The sequence below is a fragment of the Hippocampus zosterae genome, unplaced genomic scaffold, assembly GCF_025434085.1.
Source record: "Hippocampus zosterae strain Florida unplaced genomic scaffold, ASM2543408v3 HiC_scaffold_159, whole genome shotgun sequence".
Lineage (NCBI taxonomy): Eukaryota > Metazoa > Chordata > Actinopteri > Syngnathiformes > Syngnathidae > Hippocampus > Hippocampus zosterae.
The window spans coordinates 42,859-55,526 of record NW_026262791.1 but is presented as its reverse complement, the minus strand read 5'-3'; the positions used below and the strand labels follow the sequence as shown (position 1 = coordinate 55,526).

Sequence of the window (12,668 nt, the reverse complement as noted above, 5' to 3'; positions counted from 1 at the left end):
CAGGAAGTAGGACACCACCCCTGTCCCCACTTTCTGCAGGTGGTCGAGCCCCCCGCAGAGGCTGGCCGGCTAACGCACGCCTTATTCGTTGGCCACGAAATAGGCCTGCTTTTAGAAGAACAGCCGGGCCTCGTCGGGGACAACTCGTCAGGGCCGCCAGACGGGATGGCCTTTTCGCCGGGCAGGGCGATGCGCTCCTGCACGTGGTTGTAGGCGGGCAGTTCCTCCTCGGCACTGACTCGCAAAGGCATATTAACACTGAAGTTATATGTTGTGCTTTGGAACAAATGGAATTATCATGAAAAGAAAAGACCGCAAGCTTTCGCAGAGCAGCCTCTTCACCCGCCAGAGCAGGCAGGCCGGCCTCCTTGACCTGTGCAGGCGCCTTGACGCCGACCCTCGTGAGCAGCTCCGCTTCTGCAGGCAGCACGGACTGCCGCCCTCAGGGGTGGTCACAGTCAACGAGGTGCCGGCTGAGCTGCAAGCACCAGCGGCTGGGCAGTCTGCTGCTAGACCTGGAGGGGCGGTTCAAGGCAGGGCAGAACTTCTTGTTCATCAGTCGCAGCCGGAGCGAGCCTCGTCTCGAGGTGCAGAGCTGCGGCATCAACTAGCTGGCACGGCAGCTGGCGGGCCGGGGGCGGGGACTGGTGGCCTTGCGACTGCGGCGAGAGCGGGCGCGGTCGGGCCCAGTGAAGTGAGAGATAGGATGCAGGTCAATAGGCCTTGTCCCAGGCGGGGTCGAGGTCCTTGCGGAGGCCAGGCTTCTTGAGGCCGCTGTCGCCCTTGATTTCGTCGATGACGGACTTGCCGGTCTTGAGCATGCCTTCGACAGAGGCGATCTTGATGAGCTTACTTTCGGGGATGATGAAGGGCGGCTTGATCTTCTCGGCGATGAGGTCGTCCCAGTCGAACCCTGCGAACCAGGCGTGGGCCTTGAGGCGGCGAAGACCCGCCCGACCGCGCCTCGGGGAACTTGTTCAGCAGCTGCTCGATGAAGGTCTTGCCCTTCTTGTCGTTCACGTAGTTGGGGAAGGTCAGGGGCTTTTTCATGATGTCGTCGTAGATCTCGTAGGGGTCCTCGGCCTCCTCGCCGTAGGGCACGTAGCCGCTGATGAACTCGTAGAGGCAGACCCCCACCGACCACAGGTCCACCGAGAAGGTGTACCCCTTGCCGGCGAGCACCTCGGGGGCCATGTAGTGGGGCGTGCCGATGATGGTGTAGGTCTTGGGCGTGCCCTTGCGCGCCATGACCTTGCAGGTGCCCATGTCGATGAGGCGCAGGTAGCCCTTGGCGTCGATCAGGATGTTTTCGGGCTTGAGGTCGCGGTAGATGATGCCGTGGGCGTGCAGGTACTCGATGCAGAGCAGCATGGAGGCGATGTAGAACTGCGAGTCGGCCACGTGCAGCAGCCCGATTTCGCGGATGACGTCGAACAGCTCGAGGCCGCGGATGAACTCGAGGAGGAAGTAGATGTTGTACTCGTCCTTGAAGGAGCGGACGTAGTGCAGGATGAAGGGGAAGTTGACCTGCTCGAGCACCTGCCGCTCCTGGTCCAGGTGCTTCTCCAGCTTGCTGTCGATGATCTGCGCCTTGCTGATGCACTTCAGCGCGAACACCTCCTTGTTCTTCCGCGAGGCCACCAGGAACACCGACCCCGAACTGCCCGAACCCCAGCTTCTTCAGGCACACGAAGTCCGACAGCTGCGCGTCCGCCATCCCCTCCCGCTTCAGCTGCGCCTCCTTCTGCTGCTGCGCCTGCAGGTTCTCCGTCTTCTGCGTCTTGCTCACCGCCTCCTCGAAGCTGCCCCCCACGATCCCGTTCAGGCTCTTGAAGGGGATGCTCGCCACCTGCCCCCGCTTCAGGAACTCCACCTTGTAGTCGTACTTCAGCCCGGCCTTCGAGGCCTCCAGCGACTCCTCCCCGAAGAAGATGTTGCGGTGGTCCAGCTTCTCGCCGTTGCGGGCCACCTCCCCGTCGAGCACGAAGAAGATGCAGTCCCTGCAGAGCACGCCCGGGCGGACGATCACCTCGCCCTCCTCGGCGGGCTTGACCTCCAGCGAGTCGATGATCTTGGCGTGGTGCAGCTTCGAGAGCTTGCTGAAGAAGCCGACTTGCCGAGGATGTTGCGGATCTTGTTGCGGAAGATGATGACCTGGATGTTGCTGCCCAGCACGCGGGTGACGCTGTCCCGGCCGAGGCTGAGCAGGATGGTCTCGCGGTCGGCCACCACGCTCATGCTGCGCACCTGGTTCTCCTGCATGAGCCCGTTCTCCCCGAAGTACTCGCCCTCCTTCAGCCGGGCCACCTCCTTGCCCTTGCTGACGATCTTGACCTCGCCCGACTTGATGATGTAGAAGGAAGAGGCGGGGTCGCCCTCGTGGACGATCGGCTGCCCCTTCACGAACCGCTCCTTGATCAGCAGGTTGGTGATGTCGTCCTTCTCGCCGGTCGAGAGGTTCTCGAAGAACTTCACGTCGTTTATGAACTTGCGGTTCTCCTTGTAGAGCTTGGTGTTGATCTCCTCGACGATCTTGCGGAAGGTGGTGCGGTCGATGCCCCACAGCGAGCAGTTCTCCAGGGCGCGGCAGCTGGCGCTCCGCTCGGCGTTGTACAGCAGGGCCAGCTCGCCAGCCCGTCGCCCGGCCGCAGCTCCTTCTTGGGGCGCCGTTGACCAGGACCTCGATCTTGCCGGTGTGCAGGATGAAGAAGGAGGAGGCGTTGTCGCCCTGCTTGATGATGAGGTCGCCGGCCTTGATCTCGCAGTAGAACAGGTGGTCGATCAGGTACTCGATGGCGTGCACGTCCTCCATCAGCGAGTAGAAGATGAAGTGCTTGTTCAGGCACTTGATGATGAACGCCACGTCCTCCTTGTTGTTCTTGCGCTCGACCTTCCGGAACTTCTCGTAGATGGTGCTGTCCTCGCCCTGCGCCCGGAACCGCAGGTTCTTGCGCCCGCCGCGCCCCACCTTCTCGTCCCGCCCCGGCTCCAGCTTCAGGTCTCTCATGCCCCGCTCCATTATCAACAATTATTTCTGAGTCAGTTAATCAATAATGCACACCCCTGCCAAGATCTGCCTCTCCACCCCCCGCACCCTCTCCTCCCCGCCCCAACACCACGCTCTTGACCGCCTTCGCGCGCAGCGCCACCGCCTCGAGGTGCTCCGCGCCAACTTCGATGCGAAGTCCGAGCGACTTGAGACTGCGCTCAAGGAGCTGAGCAACCTGCAATCCTAGGAAGTCAAGCTTCAGGCCCTGCGCCTGAAGCGCAATGACTTGCAGGCCGCGCTAGGCAAACTCGAGTTCGAAAGGAGCAAACTTCAAACCCTTTGGGATGAACTGAACGGAAAGCTTGCCACCGCTAAAAAGCTGGACTTAAAGGGCCAGCTGTCGGGACTCCATGCCGAGGCCGACAACCTGGCAGTCTCGCTCGAGGACGCAGCGCTGCAGCTGGAGAACCTGGCCGAGGCCCAACGGACTGCATCTGAAGACCTGTAACGGATCCGAAACGACCACCAGGACGAAATGTTCGATTACAAAACCAAGCTAAACATGCAAGCCAAGGAGCACGAGCTGTCCGCCGCAGGGCTGCAAGAGGCCCAGCTCCAGCATTTCCGGCTGCTCCGGGAAAACTCCTGCCTCGAGGAGGCCATCCAGTGCAAGGCGCGGGCTTTGGATCAGCTCCGGCTTGAAGTCGAGCAGCGTTCTGCCAACCTGGTCGAGCTGGAGGAAGGACTCCACTTCCAGGCGAGAATCTCGGAGCAATGTGCGAACGCTCTTGACCAGTAGCAGACCGCTAGAGAGGTCGAGATCCGAGGGCTTCAGGCCAACAGTGAAAAGCTGGACAGAGCCATTTAGGAAGCGAAAAATACAGTGGGCACCAGCTAGGAGGAAAACTTGCGGATGCACCACCGAATTACCGCCCTTCTGCAGGATCATGATGCAGCGGCTTTTGAGCTGCGTCGGACCGATCTCGCGGTCGCAGCTGCGCTGATGGAGCATGAGAGGGGGCTCTGCGCGCTAGAGGCCCTGTAGCGCGAGCGGAACCAGCTGCTGAGGCTGCGGGAGGCGCTGGCAGAGGACCACGAGGACAGCCGGCGCGCAGAAGCAGCGGCAGAAGCAATGCGGGCGGAACTGGCGATGGAGCGGCGGGCAGAGCTGCAGCGGATCGAGGAGCTGGTCTGCCCGGAATGAAGATTATTGTAACGAATGCAGATTCTGAACAAGAAAAAGCACCGCCACCTGCGACTGCTCATCCTCATGGGCGCCTCCTCCCTGGCCTCCATGGGCCTCGACAACCTCCACCAGTGCGAGCAGCTGCTCAAGCTCGACCTCTCGCAGTGCATGCTCACCAGGCTGCCCAGGCTGCCTGCCTCGCTGCTGGTCCTGAATGTCAACGGCAACCAGCTGCCCGAGATCGGCTCCCTGGCTCCCGTGTTGCCATTGAAGTTGGTTTATTTGACCATCTTCGGCAACCCTTTCGTACAGCAGGCCGAGCGTAAGATCAGACACTATCTGGTCAACGCCATCGCCTCGCTCAAGATCCTGGACCAGCACGTCGTGGTGGCTGAGGAGCGGGACGAAAGGCCGGGGTGGCCCGCCGCCCTGTCCGCCCGCACCTTCGTGGGCTACCCCCTCGTGGTCTACGACAAGATCAAAGCCGAAGAGGTGTTCCTGCGATGTTTGGAGATCGAACTGGAGGTGATCACGAGACTGGCGCAGCAGTGCAGTCCAGCCTACCGCATCATGCGGTGGTTCAAGCGCATCCGGCAGCTCAGACCTTCCCTGCCGGCAGCCGAGCTGGTCTCTCCGGCCCGGCTGAGAGGCCAATTAACAGTCGCCAAGTACTTTCAAGGGCTGAGGGAGACAGTGCGCCTGGCAAAGGCGGAGCGGAGGTTGATGACTGTGCGGGACCGGAGCGAGCTGGCGGTAGAGGACAGACAGAAGTACGTGGTCCGGAAGATAGTCGAGCGAGTCGGACACATTGTCAGTGACTACGTCCGGGGGCTACGATAAAGGATCCGCAGGAGGAAGGCCCAAAGAGTCATCCAAAAGTGCTGGCGGTTTTACCAAGGGTTCTATAGCCACCTCGGAGAGCAACTTGAGCTCCCTTCCTACCAGCGCATCTGCCTACCGCGGTCGCAGGTCAAGGCCCTGCAGGCCCTGCTGGCTCCGACCCTGGTCGAATTCGCCCGCATTCACCAGCTGGAGTCGACTGCAGGGTTGTGCGAGTTTCGGGCAGTGGATGACTACCTTATCATTCGACAGTACTACCCCGGCAGAGTGAAGCAGTCAACCATCCTCGGAGACCTGATGCGGCCCTCGCTGGGGCTGCTGGCAGTGCTGGCTGGGCGCGGGGGACCGCGGGCCCCCAGCAAGGTCAGGCTGCAGCCCCATGTGATCAAGCGGCTCGGAAAGCTAAGCCCTGAGGAGAGGGCGAAGTTCGAGAAAGTCAGCAAAGTAATCGCCAACTACCAGGAAAAGCAGTACCGCAAGAAAATGCAGGCCGTGGTGTTCTCAGACCCTCGGCTGTACGGCTTTGTGGTCAAGAAAGTGCTGTCCACAACCGCCTTGCGGCCACGCCCATCCACCTCATGTTCGACTGCCTGATCCGCAGAGTGTGTGCGGTCGTGATTATCCAGCGCAGTTGGAGGAGCCATTCGGTCCGCAAGACGTTCTGGGAGAAGGTCAACCAAATTCTGGCCGAAAAGAGGGCCGGCCTCCTGCTCAAGAAGCATATCGAGCGCTACAAGCTGAGGAAGCGGGACCGTCTCGTCCTGAGGGTCCGCGCCAAGGTCCGCGCCCTCAACGACTCGTGCTTCTTCGTGCCCCAGGACGAGTTCATCCGCATCGACACTGCCTGTCCGAAAGGCTTCCGCTTTCCTGAAATCGAGTTCAGTGCCTTTCTGGACAGCAAGCAGACCATTTCCTGCAAATTCCATGGCTACACCCCGCACCTGATCCGCACCCTCGAACGGGGAGGAAGGCCTACTCCACCCTTCGCCCCCGCGAGCATCTATCAGCTGCTGCTTGGAGGCGCTTGCTTGTCGGTCTGCAGGACTCCCAGTGGAAAGGGGCTCTTCAAATTCTAGTACCCGAGCGTCGCGGAGGCAAGACTGAGGATGGCCCTGGTGATGCTGTGGGCGTATGGCATGATCCGCCAGCTGGACACCATCGAGATCTACCGCCCAGACGAACTGCTGGCTGAGTGCAGATAGCTGGGACGAGGCTGGCGCTAGTCATCTTTGAAGTTCGACCGGATTCTTGTGGGGCTGACACCTTTTGCAAATGCGAAAGCGCTAATGGTGACCACATACCAGGGCGAAGAGAACAGCAGGCCTTTCAAAACCACAGCCCGGCTATTTTACACACTGCCTGGCTATCTGCAGCCGGCTACGGACTGCCCTCCTGTAAAGCCAGCTGACCCTCCTCTCAAGGTTCGGGCCACACTGCGAATCCAGCGCGAGAGGAAGCGCAAGGCCAACTGCGCAAGGGAGATCAGACAGTACAAGCAGTAGCTGAAGCAGGAGCAGCAGCTCAACAGTGAGCGGGACTCTAAGCAGGCTTCCCTGAGGAAGACGTCTCTCAAGGAGCAGTCGAAGCGCAAGCAGGAGATGAAGGAATACATGGCCTGGGTGAAGCAGAGCGAGATCGCCCAGTTCAGGAAGGACAGCCAGCGCTGGGCGGAGGACAGACACCGTTCTCTCTCGGTGACCCAGAAGCACGCCTCGACAGCCCGCGAGGACGCCGACTCTTCCTTCGAGCAGGAATTCGTGCAGCGTAACAACTTTGTCACCAAGCAGCTGTTTCATCACAGGACTGCCTCGATCCGGGAGCAGATCAGCAGGTCCAACCAGAAGGCCGTCGAAAAGTGCAAGGAGACCCGCAAACTGACTCACCTGCTCTGCCATAAGGTTGAGTTCAGGGACCGGGCAGGCATCAACCTGGACAGAAGCGAGGCCCCTGCCTTCAGCGAGGCCAACTCCGAGCCCGGCCCACCTGAATCCGAGCCAGACGAGCCGCGGGTCATGGAGCTAGACGAGCACGAGCGCCGGCTTCTGCGCAGGTGGGAGGGCTTCACACACGCGAAATTCCCAGAAGAATTCTACCCGTTGCAGCGCAACGGCACTGTGCAGCTCAACTATTGAATGTCTCACAGTCAAAGTCACTGTCCGTCGTCGCTGACCCAGTCGCATTCCTGCAGCCGCTCCAGCAGCCGCTCGCTGAACTCGGTCAGCCGCAGGGCCAGTTCGCTGCTCCTGGCCTGTGCTTGAATACCAGCTGTCTGGCCGCGGACCAGCAGGTCTTCAGGGACATCGTCGATGAAAGTCGCAATGGCCACCACGTCAACTAGGTAGCACCCCAGCAGCACTGAGGCCAGTCCCAATTGCTCGATCTCGTCTCTGATGTCCAGCAAAGCCTGCATGAGCAGGGACTCGTCTTGCTGGAACCTGCGGGCCTGGATGTCCAGCATGCGGGTGATCTGCTCCTCTGTGAAGTAAGGACCGCTTTCGGGAGGATTGAACTGGATGCGGCACTCGACTGCGACCATACTGAAAGCCTGTGGTGAGAGGCCCAGCCGTTCCAGGATCTGCAGCAGAGGCTCGTTGAAAATCTAAGTGAGTTTGAGCTGCCCAGCAAAGCACTCTAGGAAATAGCCCTTGAAATCCTCACGCTTGAGCAGGTCCCTGCGCCGCTGCAGGTGCAGCAGCTTGGCAGAGGCGAGGCTCTCGCCAGCCACCAAGCGCGCTGCGGAGACGATGTCGCGGACTGTCTGCTCGTTCAGTTGATCGATCCCTCGCAGGCTGGAATAGGCCTGCTGCAGCCTCGCCTCATAGCCGGAAGGCGCATTCAACCAGCGGTATAGAAAGAAGGCCAAGGCTGCTGAGCCCACCAGGGCCAGGGTACCCGCCTTCCGCATTTCGTTAATGATTATCCAAAACTTCCAAGAAGAAGCGGCTCCTTTAAGCCTGCCAGCCCTTAAGAAGCGGAACGAGGAGCTGAAGAGGCAGCTGTGGCAGACCAACGAGCAGCTCAACGACATGATCGTCAAACGCACACTCGCCCCTACCCCCGCGCCGGCCAAGGCCAAGGCTGTCGAGGCTGCCACTCCCGAGCAGCTGCAGGAGCTGAGGACAGTCGAGCAAGAATGCCGGTCGATGCGGGGACTGGTCGAGCGGATCGAGGGCCGGCTGAGTCTCACCCGCAGTTCTGCACAGGAGGATGAGTTGCGCTTCAAGATCAAGGAGGAAAGCAACCTCCTCGAGGAGCTGGGATTTGAGCTGGCTTTCCATCAACGCGTGGCTGAAGAGCACGAGCAGGCCATCCGTACTATCGAGGCCGGAGGAGTCAAGAGGGTCGAGCGCGAGTTGGAGGAGCAGCTGATGGAGGCCAGGATCAACCTCGGGTCAGTCCGCAGGCAGAAGCTCAAGGTCTGGAAAGACGCCAAGGCCAGAATTGGTAAATCGGCCTTCCTGCTCAAGCCCAAATTCGAGGAAGAGGCCTTGCCTTCTCCTCCCTGCGAGGAACTGGTCTCCCAGCAGCAGGCCTACTGGCAATCAGCCAAGCTGCTCGAGAAGCAAGCCCGCGAGAAGAACAGGCTCAAGGCGGACATCGCCCGGGCGGAGGCCAGCATCCAGAGCGACCGCGAGCTCATCAGGAAGCTGTCAGAGCAGCTGGAGAATGCCAGGAGGCTGGATGACATCGTCAAAGATTCAAAGGAAAAGACCCTCGAAATCACTCGGCAGGCGGCTTTGATACACCAGGAGCAGCAGGCCAAGTACCAGTCCAAGCCTAGGCCCAGGTCCAGGGTTCCGGTCTTCAGGAGAAGGCCTGCACCAGCTCCTCTCCCTGCTCCCATCTTTCCCACCTAGGTCGAGCAGAACCAGCCCTCCGTGTAGCTCAACACCGTGATGGACAGTGAAGTGCAGGTCACAGAGAAGGGGTGCCGAAGGTTCCGGATGGTCAGGATCGGGCACTCGAACGAGCTGCCTCCGCCTGAGCCTCAGCTGGCCACCAAAGTGAAGGCGCTTAAGGTGGGCAAACGCTAAGAGCGCATCGTTGACATCGTCGGGCTTGCGGAAGCCAGCGCTGAGCACAGAGTGGTTGAGGGGTGCCGGTACTTTGTGTTCAACTGTGACGGCTACCTGAAGCGCATTGAGGGCAGGATGAGTGAGGGGCGGGTGGAGTTCCTGACCGTGTGGGGGGATGACGGAGTTCAGGCCAAGTTCGGGGTAGAGACCCTTGGCTAGCCCTTCGCCCTGCCGATCGGGGCACACGAATACCCTTTCGGTATCTTCTGCAGAGGCCAGGACTGCGTGCAGTAGCTTGGCTGCTTCATCGGCCACTGACTTTCAAATATCAATCACACTGCGATCAAGTACTCCACCTGCAGGTGCCGCTCGCTGGTGGCCTTCTCCCCGCCTGAGCTTAGCTCGACCTGCAGGTCCTGCCCGAGTCCCGTCTTCTCCACGGCCATCCGCATCCTCAGCTCGCGCAGTAGTTCCGTGCTTGGGATGCTGCAGTCAATGATCTGTAGCAGCAGTGAACCCGTGGCCCCAGCGGCCAGTTGTCGAGTTTTCCACAAGGCCCGCTTGTTCTGAAAGGATGCCGCGAGGGGCGTTGTCTTCAGGTCCGAGAACATGACGCCTTCATGCAGGTGGGCCTCAATCTCCACGAAGGCCAGGTCCGCCTGCTTACTGACCTTAAATCTCAGCTCGAGCTCGACGTCCTGGGGTGAGCCGGACACAGGCCTGCACTCAAAGCGGAAGAGCATGTGCAGGTTGGCCTGGTCGAAGCAGGCAGAGCTCAGGATGTAGTTGAGCACCCGGATGCTGCCCTTCTCCTCGTTCTCCTCCATCTCGATGACCTCCTTGCTGGCCAGCTTAAAATTCCTTAGGCCTTGCGAGATGCGCTTCTGGAGCAGCTCGGGGTTGTGCCAGCCTGCGCCCGCCAGCCGCACGGAGAGCGGCTGTTTGCGCTCACCCTAGAGGACCAGTTGTCCCCCCATTCGCACCTCGAGGATCTTGTTGCCCCGGAACTTGACCCCTAGTTTCTCAGAGACCACGGCCCGTGGCAGCTCTATCCTGGGCTTCAGCTTTTTCTTAGGCAGTTTCAGGCCTGCCCCTTTAGGGGACTCTTCTGAGGACTGGCCCGCCTTGCGGAGCAGAGGCCGCTTTTCTTTCTCGGGGCTTTTGATAGCCACCGCGAGCGCCAGCATCGCCTTCCTTCGCTGCTCCTGCGCCGCGGAGGCGAGGATGCTCTGCTCAGGGCGGGCCATGTTTGCGTTGAAGGACAAGGTGATCGTGTGACGCATCTCCTGTGTTTGGTGCTTGTGGGAGTGCTTGCTAAGGGCGGCTGTCATGGCCTGCCGATCATCAGGGGCGAGCTTGAAGAGGCTCTCCTCGCGCATGCTCTTCTTCTGAGCCAGCAACCCCACTAGCCCTCCCGCGAGACCCGAGTCAGGCTCCTTGAGCAGGATTTCGCGGGAGAGGAGGGCGTGCTCGAGCACTGCGGTGAGGAGAACACGGTGCTTGAGGATGAACTCCGGCTTGGCGCAGAACCGTTAGATGTAGTCGTAGAGCTGGCGGAGCAGATCGTAGGCCAGGAAGCGGTCCTGGTAGTAGGCGACCACGACCAGGATGGTCTCCTTGTTGACGTTGAGCAGGCAGTAGACGTCGCCGTAGACCCGGTAGCACACGTCGATCTGCTGCTGGCGCTTGAACAGCTCCAGGAGGAAGTCGTGGACCTGCTGGCCGAAGTTGGAGAAGGACTCGGAGCGCAGGTGGCTGTGGGAGTGGGCCGCCAGCAGCAGCTCGCCCCGCTTGCTCAGCACCAGCGTCGAAATCAGCCGCATTATCCAGAGTTATGCCCCGCATCTGCGAGCACCTGGCCCTGCCGCCCAAGCGGGTGCCTCCCCTCCACGCCCGGCAGTGCTTCTACTGCCCCGCCAAGACGCCTCTCGTCTGGGCCTGCCTCGCCCCCGACTGCTTTTCGGTCTTCTGCGAGAGCAAGCGCTTCGAGCACATGCGGAGGCATGCCGCCACCGGCCCCGCCCACTCGGTATTCATCAACCCCTTCAATCTCGAGGTCATCTGCCTCTTGTGCAGGGCTGAGCTGCTCGACTGGTGCATGCTGTCCAAAGAGGAGAGCAAGGTCGACCCTGAGGCCTACCGCTGTCTGGTCAGGCCTGCCCTGCTCGATTCAGATGCCGACCTCCAGGACCCACTGCCCTAGGCCCATCGCAGGTCGAAGCGCGGGACTGCCATCTTCCTGGAGCAGGCCAATAGCCACGTGATCGCGGCAGTGCTGCACGCGGTGCTTCACATCCCGACCTTCAAAAAGCTGCGGGACTTGGTGCCTCAACTGATCGAAGCCCGAGGCAGCTTTAGCAAGCTAGTGGAGTAGTTTTTTAGCCTGAACCAGGCCTACTGGACAGGCGAGCACCGAGCACTGCCGCTGAAGGCCTTCGCCCGGATGATGTACCGGGCCGAGCCTTCTTTGTGCACCTATAAAAAGAAGGACCCTCTGGTCGTGCTCCAGCGGCTGCTCAAGGAACTGGACGAATGTTTCAGCGTCTATGGGCTTGCGGAGGGCATGTTCGGGATGACAGGCATGCTGACCGGCTGCTGCAGCTCCTGCAGCCTGGTGAGCGAGCAGGCCTCGCAGATGTTCGTGCTGCAGCTCGGGGCCCCGCCGAAGGTCTATCGCTAGCAGGATGAGGTCCTCAAGATCTTTAAGAAGCAGGGCTGGCCCTTCCCCTACGCGGTCTCGGAAGAAAAGGAATCGTTTCTGGGCAGCCTCTTCAAACTGCGGGGGAAGGGCTACCCCCTCACCCTCGAGGAGTTGCTGCACGGCACTCTCCCCTCCACCCCGGCGGCCGAGTCCTTCGCCTGCCAGCGCTGCGGGACGCTACTGGGAGAGCAACAGCTCTAGCTCAAGAGTCTTTCCAATGTGATGGTCCTGCACTTTTCCAGGATCCACAAGTCAGAATACTTCTCCAAGCGATACCGGCTGAAACTGCCACTCTCGGCCCGCCTCGGCAAACTGCTGCGCGTGGACTCTGAGGTGGACTACGAGCTGGTGGGCCTGGTTGTGCTTGGTGATGAGGAGGATAGTTTCAAGACTGTGTTTCGGCATGCTGCCAGCCGGATGTGGTATGAAGTAGACCGGGGGAAAGTGAGAATCCGGGGGGCTGAGGTGATTGAGGGGTACGAGCATCCGGTGCTGGCCTTTTACCGGGCTGGTATCGACCAGGCCCTGCCGAAGTCCATCCGCAGACAGGCCAAACTCGAGGCTCGGGGCGAACTTACCATTCCAGACAGGCGCAAAAGGAGGCTGCAACTGTTCTGGCTGGAAAAGGCCTTGACCTTACGAAATCCAGGTCCCATCAGAAAGAACAACTTCATCTGCTAGCACGGTCGACTGCGCCCCGACCATGTGGAGGAGGGGCTGCCCTTACCGACTGTCGACGAGTAGATCTTCCGGGTATTGCTCGAGAAGTACGGAGGCGAGCCATGGGACTAAGAGGCCAAGGCGTGCGAGGTGTGCCTGGTACAGTCAAGAAGACGGGCCAGACGTCGGAAGCGAGAGAAAGAGGTTGTCCGTAAGTTCGATAGCGAGATGGCAGAGTCGAAGTACATGGTGGCCCAAGATTGGCTGAGCGGCTGG

General features: G+C 60.5%; 1 protein-coding gene across 1 annotated transcript; it reads right to left on the bottom strand.

Annotated features, from left to right (window-relative positions):
- Nucleotides 1-713: 713 nt before the first annotated feature.
- LOC127594470 (cGMP-dependent protein kinase-like) lies at nucleotides 714-3,019 on the bottom strand. Its single transcript, XM_052056332.1, is given in 5 exon segments — nucleotides 714-945; nucleotides 947-1,656; nucleotides 1,658-2,000; nucleotides 2,114-2,650; nucleotides 2,652-3,019. Coding segments are annotated over 5 exon segments (2,190 nt in total).
- Nucleotides 3,020-12,668: the final 9,649 nt, after the last annotated feature.